Raw genomic sequence first — 21,464 nt, 5'->3', positions numbered from 1 at the left:
CTGAGACCACTATCTTTCAGGGACTTGGGACGGCAGCTGGAAGCTTGACAAATGGTGACGATAAAAGTAGCAGGAGGCAAAAGAGTGCTATCCTGTCATGACTGATGGCGACCATCATGTCTTCTGTGCTGTCACAGACACACAGGGAACTGTCCCCTGCTCTGAATCAGCCCTTCCTGGGCTGCTCACTCCCTCCCCTGCTCAGGCCCTCTGTCTGGGACCCAACATCCCCCACACAGGCTGGGAGGACCAGGGCTATAGTTTGCGCCGGAGAAAGGTTAAACCATGGAGGAATTCCCAAAGCCGCAGGCCAACCCGACCTCCAGGAAGACCTGCAGGGCAAGAATCTCACCTTGACTCCCCGTGGTCCCGGATAGCCGATTGGGCCCTGGGGGCCAGGTGGACCCTGAAACCAAAGGGGAAAGACCATGAGTTCCATCTCAGGTGGGCAGGGCATGGTTAAGTCTGGTGCACTCCTGGGTCCTTCCCGCACAAGCCGGAAAGCTTGGCCTCCATCAACAAATTCCCCTCTTGCTAGGAGCAGAGAGGACATCCCAGGTCAGACTCTCAGAAGAGGCCCCCGAAGGAGACACACAGGGCCAGTTCCCACGGGCACTTGTCCCCATCCCCACGGTAAAGGCAGGAGCACACCGTGTGTTTCCAGATGCGTGAACACCCGCACCCAAACTATCTCAGGTCACACCCCCATGACTCAGGAACGGGATGTGGGGAGTGGTGATGGGGCAGGGGGGGCTCTGATGCTCTGGAAGGGCCAAATTGTCACTAAAGAAAGGCACTGCCAGCTGACGACCGTTCCTGGCTCCTGGAGCAGGTGTGGGCCTGGGGAGGCGGCAGTAGGAAGGGCAGTGCAGTGGGCACATCCCCGGCGGCTCAGGCCCCCCGGAAACTCCAACCAGCATCCCCCCCACTCACACACACCTTGGGCCCTAATCACACAGAGGCGATGGGTCAGGAGGAGCCTTGGCCCAGAGCCTGCGTGGGCGCCCGGTTTCTGCCTGGTCAAGGTCGGCCGCACCTGCACCCCATGTGCAGAAGCTGAGGGTGGAGTGAGGTCCATAGACCCAGACAGGATGGAAGGACCCAGCTTCTCGGTGGAATGTCCCTTCGGCATAACCACCCGAGGACGGGCACAGATGTCCCTGCTCATCCCCTTCTGAGCGCGGGTCCCAGAGCAGAAGGGGGCTGAGAGCCCCAAGGCTGGCCTTGCAGGGGGCACTGGAGGGGCGGCATGCGGTGTACCTACCTGGCCTCCCTTCTCTCCTGGAGGGCCTTCTTTGCCAGGGTGCCCCTGTCACGAAAGAGAAGGGCTGCATTCGTCAGTGGCCACTCCACAAGCAGACTGCCCCTTCAGCAGTCTTACAACATAGGAGAAGGAGCTGGGGTCCCTCTCATCTCCTTCCACGCCCCCAACCCCGTGAAAACAAAAGCGGGGAGCGCTAGAAGATGACAGGGAGCTAAGCTCGCTCAGTCACTCCCAGCCACACCCAGCCACGTGGCCTGGGCTAGTCCTTCAGCCCCCGACCCTTGGCTGCGTCATCTGTGAAGTGGGAAAGCCAAGGCCTGGCGAGGGCTGGAGTCGACTTTGGAGGAGACCGTACTCCCAAGCCCACGGGTGTGCTGCAGGCACGGTTGTGTGCCAGTGTCTCCTGGCTCTGTTGGTACCCAGCCCGCCCCCAACTGTGGGTGAGTGGAAAGAGCAACGACAAGGGCATTTGCTCAACGTCACTCAGCAAAACAAATCTGTGGCCGAACAAGAAGCAATGAGGTGGGACCAGACCCCTGGGCACCCTGCTTCCTAGACTAGCGATCCAGGTGCTGTCATAAAATCTCCACTGTCGGGGGATGTGAAGACAGGCAGGGCAAGGGCTGGGTGAGCCACAGCCTGTCATTTTCCAGGGGTCCTAGCACCTTCCCAGGTCTTCATGCAGGTGCCTCCATCACTCCCCCTGCCCAGCTGATGCAGATGGAGGGGGAGCTGGGGACTAATCCTCCATGCCACAGATGTGGAGCTGAGGCCCAGTGGAAACGGCTATGGCCCCTTGGTCACACGCCCACCCAGCCAAGACCAATTCCATTCTCAGGAATTCGAGCTTCTCTGACTTTCCCACCCAAGCTGGCCACTAGATTTAATGCCCTTGAGTTCACGAGACAAACACTGATGATAAAAGCAGAAAGATAAGTATTGTCTGGAAATACGGTTCCACCCCCAGGCCCGCCTGATTCTACTCCCGGTTACACCTGACCCGCTGTGTGACCTTGGGTAGGTCGCCTGTGCTCTCGGGGCCTCAAGTTTCTCATGTGTAAGATGAGGCGGAGGGCTGGAAGCTCTTTCAGCTTGAGAGTTCTAAAGACCTAGGACTCTATTTCTGGCACACGGCAGCGTTATAGAGACCCAAATCTCATCTCTTCGAATAAATAGGGGGAATGTGTGTTCTTTTTAATTTTTATTAGTTGTGCAATTGGACTTGAGGCAGTTGCAAACAGGCTACCATGGTGACAAAGCAAGTGGGAGGGTGCCGAGCCCCTCTGCAGGGTGGGTACCCTCGGGGAGCCTGGTGGCGCCAGCCTGTGAGGGAAATCAGCCACGGGTAGGACCATGCCTGCTGCTCCAGCCCAGAGGGGACACACCACCCACCACACTGCCTTCCAGAAACAAGGCTCATGGTGCCAACTCCTCATGGTGGTGGCCTGGACCCAAATTGGACCCAGGGGAAGATGCTTTACTTCGAGGTGGCCAGGAGGGAGTGAGTCCTGCTCCCTCTTCTACATGGGTTTTTGGGGGCCTTTACTGGTTTCCATCAACCACAGACATTCTTCTATTCAGGAACTGAAGTGGAAGGGGTGTCTGTGGGTGGCCAAGGCCCAGGGTCCGAGTGACGTGCCCGGGGGCGGGGGGAGCAGACCCCACGTCTCGGTCACTCAGGGGAGCAAGGAGCTCCTCCACGTGGTAACGTCGTCACTTAAGGGCGGAGATGATAATATAGTTGCCGAGGAGATGAAAAAGAGCGCATGTGACCGACAAATGTGAGCAATTATCAAGTTATTACTATTTGAATTGAGGTCAAACTTCACTAGATACATTTTAAGTTGTATTTATAGAATGAGAGTAACTATTGGGGGAGAACAAAGCTAGCTTACTAAAAATGTTTGAACAGAACCAGATTGAAAGGAAACATACCAAAATAAGGGTGACTGAGTTTTCTGGAATGAAAGGCCAGGCCATTTTCCTCTATCTTTCTACTAGTTTACATTTTTCCAATATTCTGTAATGAGCGTTACTTTCATAACGGAAAACTAATAAAGCTTAAATTATTTGTATTTGATATTTTTCTGATTAAAAAAGTAACGTATGTTCATTGCAGACAATTAGGTAAGTGGAAAAGAAAATTAAAATCTTTCATAAGTTGCCCACACACAGCACAAAAGCCAACTGTGTGACAGCGCCCCTCTAATGTAATTTCTCGCCACATATGCATGCAAAATTGGCTTCGTGTGCCATAGTTTTAATTTAATATTATACAATGGCCTTGTCTCCCGTCACGGAATATCGCCGAAATTCAATTTTTACTGGCACTGCAATATTCCTTTGCATCATAACTTGTTCACCCATTTCCCTATCGTATGCCAGCCAGAGCCATCTAACAATAGGTCTCAGTGCATCGAGTCTGCTCTGAAAAACCTCAGGCTTTTGGAAGGGTTTGTAGTCAATCTTCCTTTCTTAAGCCAAAACCAAAACCATAGCAAACTAACACAGGGAGCAAAAGAAAGAAAACCCTCTCTTTAAGGCTGCTCAGCAATGCGCTGCCTTTGTAAAGGAGAAAAAAAATGTTTTAAAATCTTTCTTTCCCTCCAAGTGCACATAAAAAACGGGCTCGCTTCTCCGGGCTTGCAGTGTCCCTTTTCATCCTTTGCTTTCAGCATCTTTGGTCACACTCAGACAGATCCACGGTACATTCGCATTGTAAAGTTTAAATGTTGGTCGGGGAAGAGAAATGGAGAGCCTACAAGAGGCAGCCTAGTGGCACCCCGGCAAGGGTCCTCTTAAAGGCCCCCGTTTCCCCATAGAATCTGAAAGGAAACTGGTGAGTCTTCAGGGACCCCGGTGCACTGGAGGTTTCAGTGTGGGGAGGGGGCTCCATGGCGGAAGCGGGGAGGGGAGGGCAGTGGGCTTCGGGCAGCCCACTCCACACCCAGGCACCGCCTCCTCCCTGCAGGGCCACGGCCGTGGGCCTGACACATTATGGTAAATGCTCCATTGACATTAAAAACTGCAGGAGATGAACAGAACAGAAAAACGACTAGACTACTATACATCCACCTGCCATCAGTGGTTTAACTCATGGGGGTGGGATCGGGATGATTTTCATTCTGTGGTCATTTCATTTATTTTCCTAAGTTTCCATAACAAGTTGTCCTATTTTATAATTTGAAAATGCAATTAAGTGTAAATGTAAATTAAAGAACATAAATGACACATTGTGAAATATCCATCACTTCCTATCCAAGCTCCCAGAAGTCTAGGGGACCGAAGCCCCAAAAGGGTTCCCGTGGGAATGGATGGTTGGAGCCTGCTGGTTCAGATACGGTGGGATGATTGGCCATCTGTGATTCTCTGGACCCAACAGTTCTCAGCCATGAAAACGCAAAGACAGTTGTATGTTCAACAATCACCAATCAATCATTGAAGTAGTTAAACTTCCTTGCAGTTGTTAACAGTGGTATTAAAGCAACAAAATCACTGTCTGAAAAATTAAATTGGCTAATCTTGTTTTCTGAAATAGGATCCTATGCATCATTAACTGAATACTCTAAAAAAAAACCCACCAGCAACTTAAAAAGAGGATGGTGGGTACCGATAAACTGTTACACACCCACACCCCACGCAGGCCCGAGCGCTTGTCACTTCCCCACTCCTCTCCCTTCACACAGATTGGGTTTGTCACTAACTCGCTATTTCTAGGCGTTACCCAATTTGGCTCCACAGCTGTGTGTTCACACATTGCAAATGCATTTGTTAGTCACCCTCCCTTCTCAGTGTGCGATCCCTAAAAATATACCCGGCACACACTGCCCTTTCCTTCAAACACCGGTGACACATGCAATCGCTTGGAGCCCAGCCCAGCCCTCCATAGAGTTAAAAACGCAAGGCTGAGTCTTGATAAGAAATTAGTCCACCCTGACAAGTGACTAACGCTCCTATTCATGCAATCACCACCCTTTCATGGAAACACGTTACAGAAAGTGTGTCCAAAACCCAGTGATTACCTGAGCAGTCCAGCTTGAGTTCTCAAATGGGTCTTCATCAAAGCAGTTGGCAGAGAGTGAATGAGGGCCACACACACATAGCTTCCCCAGAGCAAGGGAGGCAGCAGGTGGCCTGGGTTCCCAGCCCCCATCCCTGGGACAGACGTGTGTGTGTGTGTGTGTGTGTGTGTGTGTGTGTGTGTGTGTCTGTGTGAGAGATAGAGAGAGAGAGAGAGGATGAGGAGGGCAGGGCTACTCACTGGGGGTCCATCAGCGCCGGGCATCCCTGGCAGGCCTGGTTTACCCAGGGGACCCTAGAACAAACCAGAGGCTCCGTGAACAGATGCTCCAGGGGTCCCAAGGGTCCCTTAGGCTGCACGCCCTCTCTACATGGCCCCGGGGTTACTTTTCAGCACTTCTGCCCAAAAAACGTTTGCTGAAGAGGATGCTCAGAGGTGTTCTGCCCCCACTGGCTTCAGAGCGTGGAGCCACCAGGAGCACCAGTGAGGGCGGGTCACTCCTCGCTGTTCCCAGGGCCTTCGGGTTCTGAGGTTGGAACACATGTACCCACCAGGTGAGGACAGGAGCGCCAGGCCCTGTAGCGCCCGGCAAGCCCCCCAGGCGATCATGGGGCCCTGAGAACCACCCTGAGAGGTCATCCCGCTGGTCCCCACAAGGCGCTTTGAGGTAACTGAAGCCGCTGGTGCCTGGGGTCAGGCCGCAGCTCTGAAGTGCCAGCGTGTTTGTGGGTCTCTCCCGGGCACCTAGGAGTAGTAGGTGCCAAGGATATATTTAGGGTTGCCAAATTTAGTGGAAACAAAACAACAAAACAAGGTGCCCAGTTAAATTCGGGTTCCAGACAAACACAACAGTTGAAATGGAACTGGGCATCTCATGTTTACTTTTCTGCCTAAATCTGGGAACTCTACACGGCTAGAGAATGAATGAATGAAAGAATGAATGAATGAATGAATGAATTTATAAGTCAATGAATGACACGGATCCATGATCGTCCCCTTGGCTCAGCGCTCGGTGACCTGGCCTTCGCCACCTCTGGGGGAGGACTGAGGCTCACATCACAAGCGGGCAATGACTGGCATTCCTGACCAGCCTGCACTCGGGCAGGAGCCGTGCTTCCCGGGTGGGTAGGCGGCACCCTGATGGCAGTCGGTGGCACCACTACATCCAGCTCAGCCCACCTACCTTTTCTCCTGGAGGACCGATTGCACCCTGCGGCCCTGGAAGACCCTAGGAGGGGAAGAATAGGGCAAGAAGGTCAGGAAGTGGTTGGCTCAGAAGCCCTCCCTGCCATCCGTCCACCTTCCCTGACCCTCTCCCTCATCCGGGCACCGACCGGGTTCTAGGTCACCTCCAGGCTGCAGGCCCCTTGGGGCTGGACCAGCAGCTGGGGGCAGCGCTCAGTGACTGCTCAGGCCCAGGGCACTGCACTGAAGACTTGCCCCTCCCGCTGCCCAGGAGCCCACCCCGGACTCACTTACCTGGGCTCCTGGATTGCCCTGCTGTCCCGGGGGGCCAGGCTCTCCCTGGGGACCCTACAAGAAACAAAAGCAAAGGCACTCAAGGGGGCTCTGGAGGGCGGGCAGGGGTAACTGCACCTCCTTCCTTAGGCCTGGGTGCCCCTTCCTGGTCTTTCGTCCTTTCCATCTGTTCTCATGCCCAAGCAAGTGCCAGAGGGGGATGCCCAGATAGGAAAAGGCAGGGGCCCAGTGGCAGACAGCGGAACCAGACCAGCACCTGCAAGGCTCGCGACATGGAGCCTTGCGACTATGCTCCCGATGCAAGGAGCGTTCATTTTTGTTTGTGAACACGCCCAAGAAGGAGCCGCCAGGAAGGAGCACGGGAAAGACTGGCCAGAAAATTCCCAAACCATCCCGCCATGCTGCAGTCTGCCAGTGCCCTCAGACTAGACAGAGGGCCCATGAGGCCTCTCAGGGGGCGCCACGTGCTGGTCACAGCTCATCGTGTGCAACGACAGAGGGCTTCCCTCCACACCTGGGCTGACCGGCTGCTTCAGAGGGAATAGGAAACGGACAACAGGCTTAGCAGGAGCTCTGCCCCCGCCACCCCTCCCCCCAGGCCTGCTCCACCCCTTCTGGTTTCCATGGCAATAGATCTCCCTGGCCTGGCTAGGAGTGAGCACGAGTAATCACCAGGAGGCCAGGCGGTGGGGACACCTGAGACTTACCACGTTTCCTTTCGGACCTGTTTGGCCATCCATACCCGTCACACCCTGGATGAGATTAAAAAGAGAGACCGAATGCTAAGAATGAACAACGCTCAGAAGGAAAATCCCACTCAACAGGCTTGGCGCCTGCCTGCCATGTGTCAGAGGATGGCATATCCTTTGGGGACGGGGAAGAGCTTGATCCCAAATAAATCCCAAAGGTGGAGGGCTACCGGAGCTGCCAGGCCCACAGTGTGTGGGGCAGGCCCTGAGTTCTCAGGGAGCAGGGCAGATGGACTGAGAGGGTGGACGGGCCAGGCCTGGCCCTGAGGAAGTTGCCCAATGGGACAAAGCCCCACTGGAACCACGGGCTTCTATCTCCTTCCAGAACTTTCCAAAAGCTGCTAGAAATGCTTTCAAGCAGGGAGGAAATGTGGCATCCTGGTTACTGTTTGTAACAGCACATCTATATGTAGGAAAGGGGAGAGTTGTAAAGCCAACTGGCCTCTGTGCTTCCACCTGCAAACCCACACCTGCTGGGAAGTTTCTTTTGCACGTGAACATCAGAGCCCTGCTGACACCTCACACTAGCTTTGGGCAAGTATGCATGGCGGCCAGCATGGTGAGCTGCCCGAAGGCCCGAGTGGGCCACACGGTGGGCTGGGGGGTGTGGAGGGCAGTGATGGGACTTACAGGAGGTCCAGGAGGGCCCGGGGGACCCTTTGGCCCCAGCAGACCACGCGGTCCCTGCAAAAGGAAAGAGAAGGAAGGCTCAGACTCGGCCCAGGATCCTGGACCCCTGTCCTAATCCAGGCAAATCGTGCAGCCCCGCTCAGCCCCACTCATTCCAGAGTCCGCTGCGGCAGGTCTCCAGGCTGCCCAGGGAGTGTGGCCAACACTCCCTCGTCCCCCGGCTTCATCTTCTCTCCCCACCTCACCTCTCCACCTCAGCTCTGGGAAGTGGAGGCAGGGTGCCTGGAATTGATGAGGGGGTCAGACAGGAGATCAAGGGGTGCCTCAGGGAAAGGTGAGCCTTTCAACTCGATGGGTGCCCTTTCACATTTGCTCAGGGCGGGTGAGCACAAAAGCTCCCCCACGTGATGCCCAGTTATCCTCTGCTGCAAGGAGCACTTAGGTCCAGTTCTCGTTTCCAGCTCCCTCTGCAGTCCCTCCGTGCACTGATACGCGACTGCATTTCTGACATCAGATTCCATGGGCGCAGGGAGGACAGAGGTGGGAGAAACTAGGTCTCTGATGGGAACATCGTGACTAAACGCAGGGAGAGGAAGCCTAGAGCTCAGATCTTTTCTGGGATGGCCACTGTGCACCCTCCCTGGCAGTGAGGGGCACGTGTGTGGGCACGGCCCCAAGGCAGCACTGTCCCTAGGATCTGAGCAGCGACATAGCAAAATCACTGCCCGCCAGGGGAAGGAGGCCACACCCTGGTCACACACACCTGCCCCGCCTACTGGGGCATTATGGAGCCTTTGATGGAGGCACAGTGGTTTCAAATGCCCTTCGTTTTGATAGAACCTTCGCAGACGCAGTAGATGAGAAATCCTTCCCACGTTCATTGCTGCTTAAATGTTCCCTTCGTTATTCTAATACCTAGTCATATAAATTTTTTTTAGAAGTTAATGACCCAGAAGGTATCGCTTAGACATGTGTTAAACAGAGAGCTGTGTTGATGAATTCTCCTTCGTGGCTAATCAGACATCTAGGGTATAATTTAGTCCCAAATGAACGTGCAAATGCCGACCCCAGGCTCTGCTCCATGCAGCGTTCACAATATTTCTCCTCAATTCACATTACCAGATGCGTACGGCCCCATTGATGTCGATAAAAGAAATGAGATGTTCGAAAAGCAACAGTGAGTGAAAAGTAATTAATGTCCTTTTATTGCTAAGGAAATTTGCTTTGGCCCTAAATAGAAATCAGCTTTGGGAACAGCTTTCTGATGCCCAGGCAGGGGCATGCTGCCTGCACGCTCCTTTTTGGAAAGTGTGGCCATCAAAAAGGGTGGCAAACTCTGGCTGATTCAGACCCTGCAACTGCCCATGGACACCCACCATGATGACCTTGAAGACCCACCAGGATGACCCTGGACACCCACCAGGATGACCCTGGACACCCACCATGATGACCTTGAAAACCCACCAGGATGACCCTGGACACCCACCAGGATGACCCTGGACACCCACCAGGATGACCCTGGACACCCACCAGGATGGCCTAGGACACCCACCAGGATGGACCCTGGAGGCCCCACCACAACCCTCAGGGACCCGAGCTTCCTCCTCTGGGCGGGCAAGCTCCGGTGACACCTCAGATTGTCCCACCACCCTCCCCGGTGCTCCTTCTTTTCCCTCCCAGGGAACTCCTCAGATGTGTCTGGGTTAAGACAGAGCCATTCTCTAGTCTACACTCCAAGTCTATCCCCAGGTCTGCCCAGAGGCAGCCTCGGAGACAGCCTGTCACCATAGGAAGGGGACACAGAGTCCCATCCCGTCAGCAGACTTACAGGTTCCCCAGGCAGCCCTCGGGGCCCCACTTCTCCATCGTCACCCTGTAGGGGAGAAAAGAGGCAACAGTTAGGCCAAGCTCTAACGCCTGGATGCCAGACAGGTAGTGCTGCTGTCAGCTGTGCCGAGCTCTCTGGCCTGGGGCTGCCGCAGCCTTCGGCCAGGTTTACAAGTCCCTGTGCCCTCCCGAAAGCCTGGGACGTCCTCATTCCCGAAAGCTGCAGGTAAGAGGGGAGGTCTGGCGCTCTGGGACTCCACTCAGGAGCTCACAGACCACCGCTCCAATGACGGGAAACTGGGCAGAAAACATCATGTGATCAAAGGATTTGGTTACTTATGGGTTATGATAGAAATGAAGGATAGAATGATGGCCAGAAACTAGACAGAGCTAGATACACAGATGACAGATGATAGGTGATAGATAGGTAGGTGGGTGGATGGATGGACAGACGGACGGACAGACGGACAGCTGACAGACAGGAAGGTGAATGACAGAAACCAAACCTTCCCTCAAAGACCCCCAAAGAAATCGCTTGAGTGACGGGGGTGTGGGGCGGGTCTAAAGCCCACAGCTGTGCTTCTCTGCCACAGGACCCTTATGCTTCAGTGTAAGGACAACACAGGGCCTGCAGCCCAGGCTGACACACCTGACACCCCCGGGACGGGTGCACAGCCCCTTGGGAGCAGCCCACCGCTGGCCCAGCCCCCAAACTTGGACAGCAGCGTCCCTGCCTCCCTCTGCCCCACACACCCAGTCTCTCCCCACCTCCAGGGTCACACAGGTACTTTCTAGACTCTCCATTCTACTCCTCTCCCCAAACCCTCGAGCTCTGCCTCCTCTGACCCTCACTCAGGAGCCATAAGCTCTCCAGACACCTGTCCTCCCAGTGCCACCTGGGCACCTGTCTCCTGGAGTGAGAGGTGCTCCTTCTGAGACCTCTGACGGGTGAAAGCCACTCCTGGATGTGGCACGTCAGCGGGAAGCGTCAAGTCAATGAAGACATTTGCTACTTGCTTTTGTCTCAGAAGTTCCGGGTGACCTGTCTCTCTACCCCTTCCTCTGCCCATTCACGGTGCCCTCAGCCTCTGCACTGTCCGCATGCCAGTCTCACTGACACCGGCATTTCAAGTGCAGTTTTCCTGCCAAAGTCACTGAGGAAATGGACAAGTGGGTACAGCTGAGATACACCAGATACGTACCCTTTCTCCGTCGTCTCCCGGAGGTCCCGGCGGGCCAGAAGGACCAGGGTCACCCTAGGAAGTCAACCAGGGTCAGGGTTAGCCACCCCAGAGCAGGTCACACATGCTTGTCCCAAGTTCCCCATTTCCTCTGTCTCTAATTCTGAGACTAAAAATCACAAACCATCTGCAGCCTTTCCTGGAATCGGGAGATCCATCTGGAGGCCCTGCACGCCGGTGTGACAGGCTCACACTGGCTGCAAACACTCAGCCAGGAAACCGGCGTCCGGGGGCAGCTGTACTGGACCGGGCACCAGCAGGGCCACAGGCGAGGTCTGAGCTACACCCTGCCACCTCTTCCCCAGCCCCGTACTGCCTCCAGGAAGGGCCACCACCCTGGACAGTGGGCGCCATGAGGGTCGGTGCTGGTCGCCGCTCGTCCCCACAGCTTTGGGCCGCGGACACAGATACTGTTCAATATGTGCTCGTCAGTCAAGCAGACGGACTAGCCCTGACCCCGGGACTGCCTCCATTCCAGCTTCCACGTGCTTGTTGGAGCACATGGACGAAGCAGCTTGGGCCAAATTGCAGCAGCCATTTCTCAGTGTGTTAGGGACCGTGACAGATAAACCTTACTGCCAAAGCCGACAAATGCATGTGAGTGTGCGTGTGCCTCCACAAGGTGCCCAAATGTAAATGAAACATTGTCTACTTCAAAAGAAATGTAGAAAACGCCCAGTGGAGACATTCAAACCGGCCGAGAAAGCCAGGGAAGGACACCGGGTGCAGGGTGCCCCACCCTCTCCAACAGGAACAGCCATGGCCTGTCCCCACCCCGCAGAATCACCACTCTCATGATGCAAAGGGTCCCCAGCCACTCCCGAAATGGCAGCCACTTGGACTTCCTGAAGCTGAGAAAGGCCCGTGTACCAGAAAGTGGGTTTCTAAACAAGAGCCCCTCCCAGTGAGTGGACCCCATTGGCTCTTCCATAATAAGCAGCAGATAAGAAATCTGCTTTCTTTGGGCCGACTTTCCATCAACAAAGTCATCACGTTGTGTTCATTTCCATTGCCTATCCCCATGCAGCTCCTTTAGTGGCCACGTTGGAACTGAGGGGACCCAACCCCCACACAAGCAATCTATGGCCGGCTGCCTGCAAAGGTCTCTTGAGAGACCTCTGCTGCACAAAACCCATCAGGCCTTTGTGCCAGGAACTCTCAGGCAGGAAGCACTTACCCTGTGGCCCTTCTCTCCCGGCAGCCCAGCCAGGCCGTCGAAGCCGCGGTCACCCTGTGGGGAGGACAGAGGGCTGCTCAGAGACCACCCTGCAGTGACGGCCGCCCTTCCTTGGGTCATGATTCCGGCAGCGTCTATGCACCCTCGGCCCCAGGCCCCTGCGTGTGGTGGCCAGCGACCCGCCTGTCAGCACACTCTCTACTGCCTTGGGTCCATAGTCCGGGGCTCTTCTCCCCCAGACAGCCCCAAAGGCACCGACCGGCCGTGATCTGGGGGACTGCTGAGAAGCTGGGGTGTGTGTGCTTCTGCTTGCCTGTCATGTCCAACACTATGCCCTCAGCGCCCAGAGCGCTGCCCACACAGGGGGCTCTCAGACTCCTCCGGGTGGCCCGGCGTCCCAGCTCCTGGGCCAGCCCTCCTGCTTCCCAGGCTGCCTCCTGGAGCCCACGAACAGAGCCCGGCCCACAGATGTTGCAAAGCTCGTAGGTGGGCTCACTGAGGCTTTCAATACTTTAGTGTAGAAAGGAGACCACGATTTATTGAGACAGATGCAGTAAGACATTCTTCCCCCAGGTCACTGAAGACCAGAGCCTGTCACGAGGTCAGGACACCTGGGGGCACCTGAGAGTCCATCCGCGCCAGTTATTAGGTGAACAGGTGGAGTGGACACCCGGCCGTTTTGGTGACTCAGTCTCCATTGCCCCTCCCAGATAACAGCTGCTGTCCCCACTGTGGGCCTCTCACTGGGGAGTCTTCATTTCCTCTGGCATCTTGCATGGCCTTGGACAAACCCTTCTAGGAACTGAGGAGGGAGGGAGGACCAAGAATTAAAGGTGGGGAGGGCTTCACACCAAAGTCAGGGGCAGAGGGATGGCCACATGATGGAACCACGGCAGCCGGGAGGGAGTGCAGTTTCCGTGGGCTCCGGCTGGTGTGCCCACTGCAGCTTTTGTTCATGACACTCTGAGGTCCTGTACTCACCCACATGCAATGTCTCTTCTTACCCCCAATGCCAAGGAGCCCAGATCTGGACAAGGTGACTTCCTGGCCCGTGGATTTGTGAGCCTGAGAACTTCAAGGCCACCCCTTCCCCTTATCGGTCAGTCCCCGTGTACATGGCCTTGTTAACTGTCCATGCGTAGGTTTTCATAGTTGGAGTTCCAACCCCTCATGCTCACCACTCACTTGAAAGGAACAAATCTGCCACCTAAACTACTGCCAACTATCATACGTGCCCACCAACCCGTCTTTATGTCAACATGCCAGAGTGACCCAAACAGAAGCATCCTCACCCCCACGGTCCTACCCTCAGATGGATGCAAGCATCACGAGTTGACTTGTCATCATAATCACATTTGTCATTATAACCTTTCACGAGGTCACATCATCAACATGGTGACAGCGATGATGGTGACCTGGTACCAGGACACCGGGAGGCCGTGAGTGGCAGCCTACCTTGGGGCCAGTCTGTCCAGGCATCCCTCTTGCTCCGTCACTGCCAGCCCGCCCCTGGAACAGACGAGGGCAAAACATCACCACAAACGAGACCTCTGAGTGGTGGCTACCTATGAAACCAGGGAGAGAGAGCTCCAGGCCCGCGTGGCTGGGATGGAGTCGGGGGACGGCTGGGCGCTCACGCATGGCTCTGGTCCTTCCGGGCCCTGCCATCCTGAACCACCAGAAGAGGGTAATGCCACTTGCCCCTGTGTTTGGAGATGATGGCCTGAGGTGGCAGGTGAGACCTTGCTGGAGGAGTGACTAAGAAGCCATGTCAGTCTGCAGGACTGTCGACCGACTGTCAGCTCGGGAGACAGCACGCCCTTGACATTGGTCCACCACACATTTGCTTTCCACCATTCGGAAGTCAAACTAAAGACCAACAGTCACAGGACTACAGACAGCAAGCACCTGGTGTTAGTCCAATGGACTAAAGGGGAAACTGAGGTCTGAAAGGGAGGCTTGTCTCATTGAGGCCACACAGCTAAACACAGGCAGGGTCTGGGCTGTAAGCAAGACCCTCCGTCCGCGGGGGCCACTCCCACGGCCATTACTTCCAGCTAAGGAAGCAGTCTAAGACAAGCCCGTGGTCCCCACCTGATTGGCTGTGGTCTGCAGGGCAGGGCTCAGGCCTACCAGTGTCCCCTCTAAAGGCCCCACAAGCCCCCAGGAGAGCCCCACCAGGCTTGAGACCATCCAGACAGGGGCAGGGACTCGGCCGGATGTCCACACGCTAAGAAGGAACATCAGCCAGCTGAGTGTAAAGGGCTGGCCTACATCAACAGCTTGTCTCTGCTCCAGGTCCCCTGTGCACCTGATCAAATGAGGCCGTCACCCAGTGACTCGTGACAAGCGGGGACAATATCTGGAGAGTGGCCACTTTGGGTCTCAAAGTATAACAAAGGCAGTATGGGCAACAGCAGAGGAAAAAGAAGCGAAGAATCTGGATGGGCCGTAGGAGACGGTCTGTGCCCCCCTGCGGTAAAGGTTGCGAGAGCTGCCAAGAATGAAAAGCCGTTTCAGAGAAGGTGCCCAAGTGACACAGCCCCGGCGAAATACAGACGTGACGCCGGGGGATACCAACGGGGAGACTCTCTTCAAATTTCCAAACACTTTCAGAAGTCAAGGGAAATTCGTCAGAAAAGTTCCCACGATGTCACAGCACGACAGCACTGGCAAGTGTGCCGAGGCTTCCGTCACTCAGTGGCTCCTTGCGGGCTGCCCCACAAAGGACGGGGGACACAGAGCACTGCAGAGCCCGCCACCGGCCCAGCCCTTCTCCCGCCAGCTCCTCTTCCCCAGCGGATCTTTCGGACAAAGGTCACTACTTCCACCTCATGTGTGTTCACAGCCCCAGTGACACTTAACTCTGCAACTCGTCACTTTGTGAACCATCCCTCAGCTCTTGTTTCTTTCCGGTTTTTACCTTGACTGAGAAATGATTTCTAGTGAAACTTGGTAAGTGCTTACAGAGATCCACAGAAAAATGTAATGAAATAAAACCCTTTTCAGAATCAGATCTAAGATAAACTAAATTGTCTTCCAAGAGTCACCAAATCCCAGCCTTGGTGGCCCGAGAATCATCTGGTCCAGCCCTCACCAGCTCCTCCACAGACCCCGGGACCTATGGCCTCAACGGACCCACACGACAGTGCTGTGCTTGGCTGCAGCTTCCTCCGTCACAATTGACTCCCTAACAGGAGGACCTGTAAACGCTAAGAAAGTTCTCATCCTTGCCTTGTACACTCTGAAATCAAAGCAGGAACTGGCGGCTTAAGTGGACAACATTCTTTAAAGAGGTTCACACCAAACAAATACAACACAAGAAAACAAGTCTTTTTCACGCCCTAGAAACATTCACTGGTTGAAAAGACCCACTTGTTAGAGCCTGATGTGGGTTAACTAGGATCCCTGAGCTGGTCAGGAAGCTGTTCACTAACTCCCATTAACTTATAAAAGCACGCCGTCTTTCAGTCACCGTGGTCCTATGGAAACAAACTAGTTCCAGTCATTTAATTCCATCCCAAACAGAGAATCCAGGTGGCTAGGACGACAGGTGAGCTGCAAGATGGCCAGGGCGGCCATCTGGCCCTTTACCCCAAACCCAGGCCATTTGTGGAGAAACAAGCCCTGCCGAAACGTGGTCTTCTCAACGCTTGCTCCCAAAGGGCCTGGGAAATTGCTTTAATTAAAAATGTTTGTTAAGCTAAATTAGCCTGCTCAGGACAGAGGCCAGGGTGGCAGAGGCAGGTGAGTCCCAGGAGACACCACCTGGTGGAAGAGGACCTCAGCCTTGGAGGCAGACGTGCCCTTTGAAGGGAGGGTGGCAACTGGGCTTCCCGCAGCTGAGCCTGGACTGCAGGGCGGGCACTGGGGTACAAACCCACTGCAGACTCCCGCCCCATCAGTGCCCCAGCTGCTGTCACTGCACCGGAAAACACTCACCCTTCTCCCAGGCTTTCCTGTGGGGCCGGGCGGGCCCTGCACACCTCGGGGGCCCTGTCCAGAATCAGAGGGCAAAGGGTCAGTTGCATATTCATGTTTCTCAGAGCCAAAAGCAAAGCCTTGTCCCCATGTTGTCACCTGGCCTGTGGCTCGCCCTGCCAGCTGCCAACTTGTGGGCAGCCCCAGGTCAGAGCACAGAACCCGCTGCCCTGAGTGAGGGCGGGGACAGAAACCCACCAGCTCGCTCCCACTGCAAATATCAGTTATTTCTGTTCCGTGTCGAGCTCTGCATTAAGCGACAATTCCCACTAAGTTCTTTGAAGAAATGCAGCATTTAGGGCGCCAACACCCCTCCCCGCCCAGTCATGGCCTCCAATGCACACGAGAGACGCCCCTTCAAAGAGCCAAAGCGAGGTGCCTTACATACCTGAGGACCCATGTCTCCCGGCTCGCCCTTCAAACCTCCGCTCCCAGGAGGGCCCTAGGGAGACACGTCTGGTTAAGGAACGCTTGGCGGCAGGTAAAGGCTGCCGGGGTGGCTACAGTGGGGGCCACGGAAACTACTCGGGATTGCCGGTGGGCAGGCCTCCCTCTGAGGGCCAGCCTGCCCACCTTGGACAGAACCCGAGGGACGGGCAGTAACAGTTCATTGTCTGGATCTCTTCCTCATTCTGAGCAAAATTCTGGACAGTGGAGAGTACAAGGGCCACAAGCTCTGGTGAAGGTGATCTCTCTCTGGGATGCATGTGACCATGGCGAGTCACTGCCCCAGGTCTGGGGCTACATGTGGACATCCTCCAGGCCTGTTGCAAGGCAAGATGTCCAGATGGAGAACAGCGCTGAGCCACGCACACGGCGAGCACTGACCACAGACCGGGGACCAGTGGCCAAGTCCACCCCTTCTAGAGAATGGCAGTGCGGGCACCATGCGTTTAAATCCTCCGTCTCCTTACAAACAACAAGGGCTACCCCCAGGCCCTGGAGATGCCATGTGCAGGCCATGTGCCTGGCACACACTGCACTCAGCTTGTGCAGCAGGGGCACGGCGGGGAGGGCTGGCACCCTGAGTGTGCCCCACACTGATGCCGTCTTGACTTTGGAAACATGACTGCAAAGAACGGTGACGCCCTGAAATGAGGCTCAGACCCTGGGGTCTGGATCAAAACTCACAGCCAGTACAAGGATGGGGGCTCCCCAGCCTCCAGGCCACCGCAGGCCCTCCCCCTGCCCAGGGCCCTCCCCCCACCCCAGGTCCAGTGCTAGAATGAATGCTGAGGACTACTTAAAGTGAGTCCTCTCCGCAAGGAGCTGGGAGACTAAAGGGCAGGGGTGAGGAGGGATGGCCCACCCCTCACCACGCACCGCCATGCTCCCTCCCTGCCGCCGACTTACCACAGGGCCGGGTCTCCCAGTAAGACCCATTGGGCCAGCCGGCCCCCTCAACGCCAACTGCAAGAGAAAACCGGACAGGCTAAGAAGTGGCTGGTGTACTGGTCCTCACCGGTGAGATGCTGGCAGGCGGCAAGGGGCCAACGTGACAGGCCAAGGTCAGGAGCCTCTGGAGGAGGAGGTCAGAGGGAGCCCGAGAACCCCCTTCTCTGCTGCTCCGGGGCTCGCAGCACCAACCACAAATGCGACAGAGGAGGTGGAGGTGGAACCCAGGTGGGTGCCCACTCCCCACTTTGGGGAGGGGTGTTCCGTTCCCGGGGCTGCTCAGAGCATCTTGCTGACCTCCTTCCCTGCTCCCCAGCCCTCCCCCCTCGGAGTGAGCTGGGCTGGGCTGGGCTGGGCTGGTCTATATATTTTACACGTGCGCTCATGCTGAGTACCATTTTTTTCTGAGAAGCACTTCTAGCGCCCTCCAGTGACTGGGGAGCCCTTCTGAAGGGGAACTCAATCAGTCCCAGAAGCAGCAGCTGTTAGAGCCCAGCCGCTGGGGACCCGGCCCAGACACCTGCTGCCAGGGCCCCCTCGCCCGCCTACACCCTGACCCTGTCCCACTGGCCCCATCCAGAGGGCGGCCGCACCTGCCGCAGCAGTCAGCCCGCCCTCTTAAAGAACCTTTCCTGCTCCCATGTGCCATGGCGTCCCCACACTGCCATTTCCATTTTAGAAGATTTTTTGCAAAGTAAAACCTACTTGTAAGCCCACCCCCCACTGGCTCCGATTAGCATGCACTCAGATTAAAAGGCCCGCGGGCAGGCCCAGTGGATGAATCCAGGGGCAGGTATGGGGTTTCCTACGCACTGACTGCATCACTCGGGCAGTTTGCTCCATCAGAATGGCCCGGTTCCGAGCAGTCCCGCGCTTACTCATGCATTCTGATCACTGGTGTCCACGCAGCTGGCTGGGAACCACGTAAATGGCCAAAAAAGGGCTTCCTCGGCAGCTGCTGGCCGTGGCCACTAGGGGCGCTCTGCTGGAGGATCACCCACCCCACCCCACCCCACCCCACCCCACGGTGGTGTCTGCACTCATCACAGGCAATCAACAGTGGGCCTCCTCAATGAGGAACCCAGCCCACCCGTCAGCTAATGTGCAGAGCAGAGCAGTAAGAGGCAAAGGCTGAGCGAGGAGCTTTGGGGCCCACAGGGCTCCCCCCAGAGGAGGCTGGCTCAGCCCGGCCGCTCACAGAATGGCTGAGCTCTGTCCTCCCTCCCCAGCGCCACCCCCTGGCACCCGGCCGTCACTCACCCGGGCCTGCTGCAGAATGGCTTGAGCTTGGGACTCCTGGGCTGAGACCATGGGGCCTTTGGAGCTGGCATCGCCACCCCCTCCAAACCGGAACTGCAGGTGTAAGATGGGGGGTCACCAAGGGCGCACTGATGTGGGAGCCCCCAGTGGACCTCGGGTCGAGGTGGCACCCATTGGCCTCTTGGGAGACAGCACAGCCTTAGAGGGTTGGTTGGGCAGCTTCTAGCCCCAGACCCCTCCCCGTGCATGCCCCCCTACTCTGCCAGCACAGAGCTGTCCAAGCCCCACCTGCCAATTTCAGCCCTGGGGCCTCCAGGAGAACCCCCCGCCATGTCTGGGAAGCCCTTTCAGACATCTGTGGCATCTCACCTGGAGACCCCATTTCTTGCAAGGAAAAGCTAAGGGTCCATTCAAACACCTTGCTAAGGAGGCCTGGCCAGGATAGTCCTGGTTCCACGCCAGGTGACCCTGAGCTGCGCCCAGCCACCCCGTCATCAGACAGGCAGGCAGCACGGGCTCACAGGAAAACTGACAGAAGACTGCTGTGCACACCAGCCACATACTCTCTCTCCGGGCCTGGGCTCCCAGGAAGGAGATGGCCCCGGGACCTTCACCCACAATGTCATGGCAGGTCAGGCTCAAGGAGGAACCAGCTGGCAGCATGCCTGCTTGGGGGTCTGAGTGGTGATAGTGGGTGTTTGACAACCAAGGCAGAGGCCACACAGCTTTCCTTCAGAGGCCAAGTCCATTCCCTCTTAGGTGGGCCCTGGACACCGGCAGAGGTGGAGACCTTGGCCACTGGTGTCCCCTCTTCTGTGAAGGTGGGGCACCCTCAGAGGAGCCTACCTCTATGACATGGTTGGCCCAGGCTGGGGCGAGTCTGCGGCCAGGAGACTGTGCCCCTCGGAAACAAAGCTCCGGACCCCACTCCCCATTGCACTTGTGCCCTGTGCCACCAGCCCCACAAATACTCAGGGTACTCACCGGCAGCATGAGCATGGTTCCAGGGGGGCCAGGCAGCCCGTCAGCCCCGGGAAGACCTGGGCGCCCAGGGGGACCCTGTGGACAGAGGGGCCGAGAGAGCTGGGTCAGAGTACAGGACAGAGCGGGGCCAGGGTGACGGTGGGGGGTCGGGAGCCACGGCGCCGCTGGAAGTTCACTGGACAAGCACAGACCAGTGTAAGACTCTGTGGCACGGAATATTCCAGAACCCAAGCCCAGAGAAGGGGGCATCGCTATGGGATAAGGATGAGGAAAGGCTCCTGGTGGGGAGGGATGAGGACGGAGGTCTGGGCAGAGGAACTCAGAGAAGGAAAGGCAGGGAGCCGCAATCCAGAGGGCACGAGGCGACACTGCAGGAGGTGGGTGTGGGTGGCGTGCTGGGCGTCCTCACTCTAGGTCACCCCGTCCGTGTCTCCACACCACACAGGCGGGCAGCTGAGGAAGCTGGCACTGGCTGCTCAAAGGCCCAATTCCTGCGCTGTTGGCGAGGGCTCCTCACCGGGCCCCACCCACGGACGCCACGCAGGTGATCAGATGGAAGACGGGCTGAAGCCTCCACTTGCCTGGACACACACGGGGGATGGGCATACAGGAGGGCCATCCACAGGAACGAGAACTCCTCTCGAGCAGCTTAAAAATACCCCTTGCACATGGATGGCGCCGTGGCCGCCACAGGTGCAGGTAACCTGGTCTCTGTGGCGGGTCCCTGACGGACATCCCTCCAGAGTCTCCAGGTTGGTTCTGGCCAGCTCGGGACTATACAGATGTAAAACTTTCCTAGAAGACAGTTTATTTGCAGACCCTTTTTTTATCACTCAGCTTTTTCACTAATCCAGGCAGACTCCCAAAAGCTTGAGGCGGATGAAGTTGACTTTGCATACAGATGGAAGTTTAACTACGTCCCCTGGTGAAGCAGGACTCCTGCTGGCCACACTCCAGCAGAACCCTCAGGGGTTGGTCCCAGCTACGCTGGAGCAAGGGTGCTACCAACAGCAGAGCGCGATGGCCCCGGTGAGGAAATGAGATGCAGTCCTGATTCCGGCCCAGAAGACCGAGAATCAGGTGGCTCTGGGACTCTCCAGAAGGCCGTGGACCCGTCTGGACCTGGACTAACACTTGATTCGGTAGTTATTTTGGATTGCAGAAGCAACGTCTGTCCTTGTGAAAAGCTGTGTAACAGGTTTATACGAGGTGGAAAGTGAACGTCCCTCTCCTTCCCCTGAAAGTAACCAGAGCTGAGGTCTGTGCGAGCAAAGAGGAAGCTGGAAGCACACACCAGACACACGGCACAGAACACATTTGTCCGTTCGCAGGGCACGGCGCCTGGGAGGTGCTTTCCTTCCGTTTTTATGAGGTCATCTTCTCCATATTGTTCTGCAACTTGTTCTTTCTCTTCGCTGCTCATCTCAGCCCACTTCTGAGTGTAGCCTCCTTCTAG

General features: G+C 56.3%; 1 protein-coding gene across 2 annotated transcripts in view; it reads right to left on the bottom strand.

The window, feature by feature from the left end:
• Nucleotides 1-21,464, bottom strand: part of COL5A1 (collagen type V alpha 1 chain) — a 153,290-nt gene that overhangs the window by 59,187 nt on the left and 72,639 nt on the right. For both annotated transcript variants that reach the window (XM_033122324.1, XM_033122323.1), the window contains exons 12-27: nt 20,009-20,083; nt 19,025-19,117; nt 17,723-17,779; nt 16,758-16,811; nt 16,331-16,384; nt 13,844-13,897; nt 12,389-12,442; nt 11,173-11,226; nt 9,972-10,016; nt 8,144-8,197; nt 7,472-7,516; nt 6,765-6,818; nt 6,469-6,513; nt 5,526-5,579; nt 1,265-1,309; nt 353-406 (exon numbers count right to left, since the gene is read on the bottom strand). In XM_033122324.1, the coding sequence (XP_032978215.1) occupies nt 353-406; nt 1,265-1,309; nt 5,526-5,579; nt 6,469-6,513; nt 6,765-6,818; nt 7,472-7,516; nt 8,144-8,197; nt 9,972-10,016; nt 11,173-11,226; nt 12,389-12,442; nt 13,844-13,897; nt 16,331-16,384; nt 16,758-16,811; nt 17,723-17,779; nt 19,025-19,117; nt 20,009-20,083 (891 nt within the window). The remainder of the gene's footprint in view (nt 1-352; nt 407-1,264; nt 1,310-5,525; nt 5,580-6,468; nt 6,514-6,764; nt 6,819-7,471; nt 7,517-8,143; nt 8,198-9,971; nt 10,017-11,172; nt 11,227-12,388; nt 12,443-13,843; nt 13,898-16,330; nt 16,385-16,757; nt 16,812-17,722; nt 17,780-19,024; nt 19,118-20,008; nt 20,084-21,464) is intronic.

The sequence above is a fragment of the Rhinolophus ferrumequinum genome, chromosome 12 (genome assembly GCF_004115265.2).
Source record: "Rhinolophus ferrumequinum isolate MPI-CBG mRhiFer1 chromosome 12, mRhiFer1_v1.p, whole genome shotgun sequence".
Taxonomy (NCBI): Eukaryota; Metazoa; Chordata; class Mammalia; order Chiroptera; family Rhinolophidae; genus Rhinolophus; species Rhinolophus ferrumequinum.
This window is presented reverse-complemented; position numbering and strand designations above follow the sequence as displayed.